General features: G+C 37.3%; 1 protein-coding gene across 1 annotated transcript; it reads right to left on the reverse strand.

Annotated features, from left to right (window-relative positions):
* Positions 1 to 800: 800 nt before the first annotated feature.
* LOC114747359 (trypsin inhibitor DE5 alpha chain-like) lies at positions 801 to 1382 on the reverse strand. The gene has a single exon (XM_028935679.1). It carries the CDS (start codon positions 1380 to 1382, stop codon positions 801 to 803), a length of 582 nt encoding a protein of 193 aa, XP_028791512.1.
* Positions 1383 to 2200: the final 818 nt, after the last annotated feature.

Consider the following 2200-nt stretch of genomic DNA (forward strand, 5'->3'; position numbering starts at 1 on the left):
TCACTCGATTTTCTGCCTCCTCCTACCTTTGCTTCTATCATCTCCGCCATGTTCTTCCATCACCGTTGCTGTCGTTGTTACCGTCACTATTGCCATTTCACCCTTTCTCCTCCATTCTTTCCATGGTTTTCATAGTTTTTGTGGTTTGACAGCCTGAAATTCATGAATTTTATCAAATCTGAGTTTTTTATTTTACTTTTATTAAATCTTAATAACTTCGATCTGGTGGTAGAAAGCGAAGCGAAAGGACGCTATTACGATGGAAAAGAATTTACATTTGTTTCATCAAAATGCTTTTAACTAGTAAGAGGTTATTAGTTAATTAATTCTCAAACCCCTTCCTTTGGGGCTTTGTTATTCCCATCCTAATCAATAGGATGAAAGTAACCTAAAAAAAAAAAAATTTCACGGCGGTTATTTATATAAACGCCGTGAAAAATCACATACCATGCCGGTTCTTCAACCATCGTGAAATCTTTTATATTTTATGTCGATAGCATAGACGTCGCTCTTAAAACCATCATGAAAAACTCATTTTAACCGTTGTTAAATATATTTTTTGTAATAGTGCTTCAAACGTAATATTTATATATATATATATATATATATAGTAGTGAAAGAGCTAGAAAAAAGAGAAAAGGAAGCCACTTGGAACATGATTTTATTTATGTTAGGCTTCAGATACAGAGGTAGAAGAGGAAAACACATGAACCATTATTCTATTATTACGTGCAAGGAGTTATGTAAAGTCTTGCAACATGCAGTGGCTTCCTCAGCATTAACGCAGTGCAGTCCACCCTTTATGCGGCAGATGATTGAGCCTTACGAAACACGACAACGAAAGGATTTTCATCGTTAATAGACAAAATTCTGTGTCCTTTGTCATCGTTGGAAAGCCCAAGAGCCCTGCAAGACTCTTCACCACTCTCACAGAACACAATCTTGTAGGTCAGGCCACGATGTGTCTGAATTCTAAACGAACCACGTACGGTGTCTTGCTGTCCCGCTAGTTTCACTTGCCTATTCTCTTCTTTTCGGCCGACGATCGTCCATTTCGCCGGTTGGGCTGCGCACTTTGGTGGTGCAACGACGGTGAAGTCCAAATCAAAGTTTGTGGGCAGATAAAGGATTTTGTAAGGAGAAGAAAGTCTGGTGGGCAAACCGTTGGATTGTTCGGACAAAGTTTGAACAACGGTAAGAGGGCAAGATTCGCCGCCGATGGCCGCAAGGCTGAGGCCGCCGCCGTTTCCCCGGCGTGCTGGAAGGATGTAGTATGAGCCACCATTTCTGACGGCGTTGCCTTCGGTGTCAACCAAAATACTTGCTTTGGCTGATGTGAAGGCAAAGACAAGGAAGAACAGGGCAAGCAAGGCAGCCTTCATTGCTTGAGATCAGAAGGTTTCTGTATGTGTTTGTCTGATGGAGTTGTGTGGAAATGAGAGGATGAAGCTTCTATTTATAGGCACACTCGATTCTTGGCAGGGATCGTTTAGGTATTTCCTTATGAATGCAAAAAGATATAGCAAAACTTTGGCGTCCGATGAGAACTTTATCCGATCCGTTGGATTAAAAATAATAACATTTTCAAACTTTTAATTAGGTTCGTACAATGATGTTAAAATTTTGTGGATGTGAGGTCATTTGTGGACCCCATATTTATTTGAGGTTTAAATCAAGAATCCTTGGCAGAATTTCGTTAACTATTTTCTCTGAACGTACCCTTGTCGGACCAGCTGTGCGGTTGCGGTGAATGAAAAGATATATTACCCAACCCCACTATCCTAGCATTTGTTGGGGATACCATTTTTTTTAATTTGTTGGGGATATCATTTTTTTTAATTATGATTTACGTAATACAAAATAAATATATATAAAAAATTTTATTTTGATTTATGTAAAATATATTTATAAATACTTATTTAAGCAAACTCAAAAAAGCACCTGATAATAGAAGAGAGTTGAACTCAAATGCTTCCCCATTTTGGCATGTCAATTTATTATCCAAATCCCATATTCATAATCATTAATTAAACTAACACAGCCCTCTCACATATTTAAGTAAATTAAGAAAACTAAGTTATAAACTAACACATGCATCACCATTTTGAGTAGTATATTTAATGTATAGCTAAAATGAACATATATAATCCCTTCGTTTGAGAATATAAGTATTAAATCTTGGTAGACGTTTCATTTTCTT

This window comes from Neltuma alba, unplaced genomic scaffold, assembly GCF_004799145.2.
Source record: "Neltuma alba isolate B1F8T4 unplaced genomic scaffold, ASM479914v2 tig00005276_pilon, whole genome shotgun sequence".
NCBI classification, from domain to species: Eukaryota; Viridiplantae; Streptophyta; class Magnoliopsida; order Fabales; family Fabaceae; genus Neltuma; species Neltuma alba.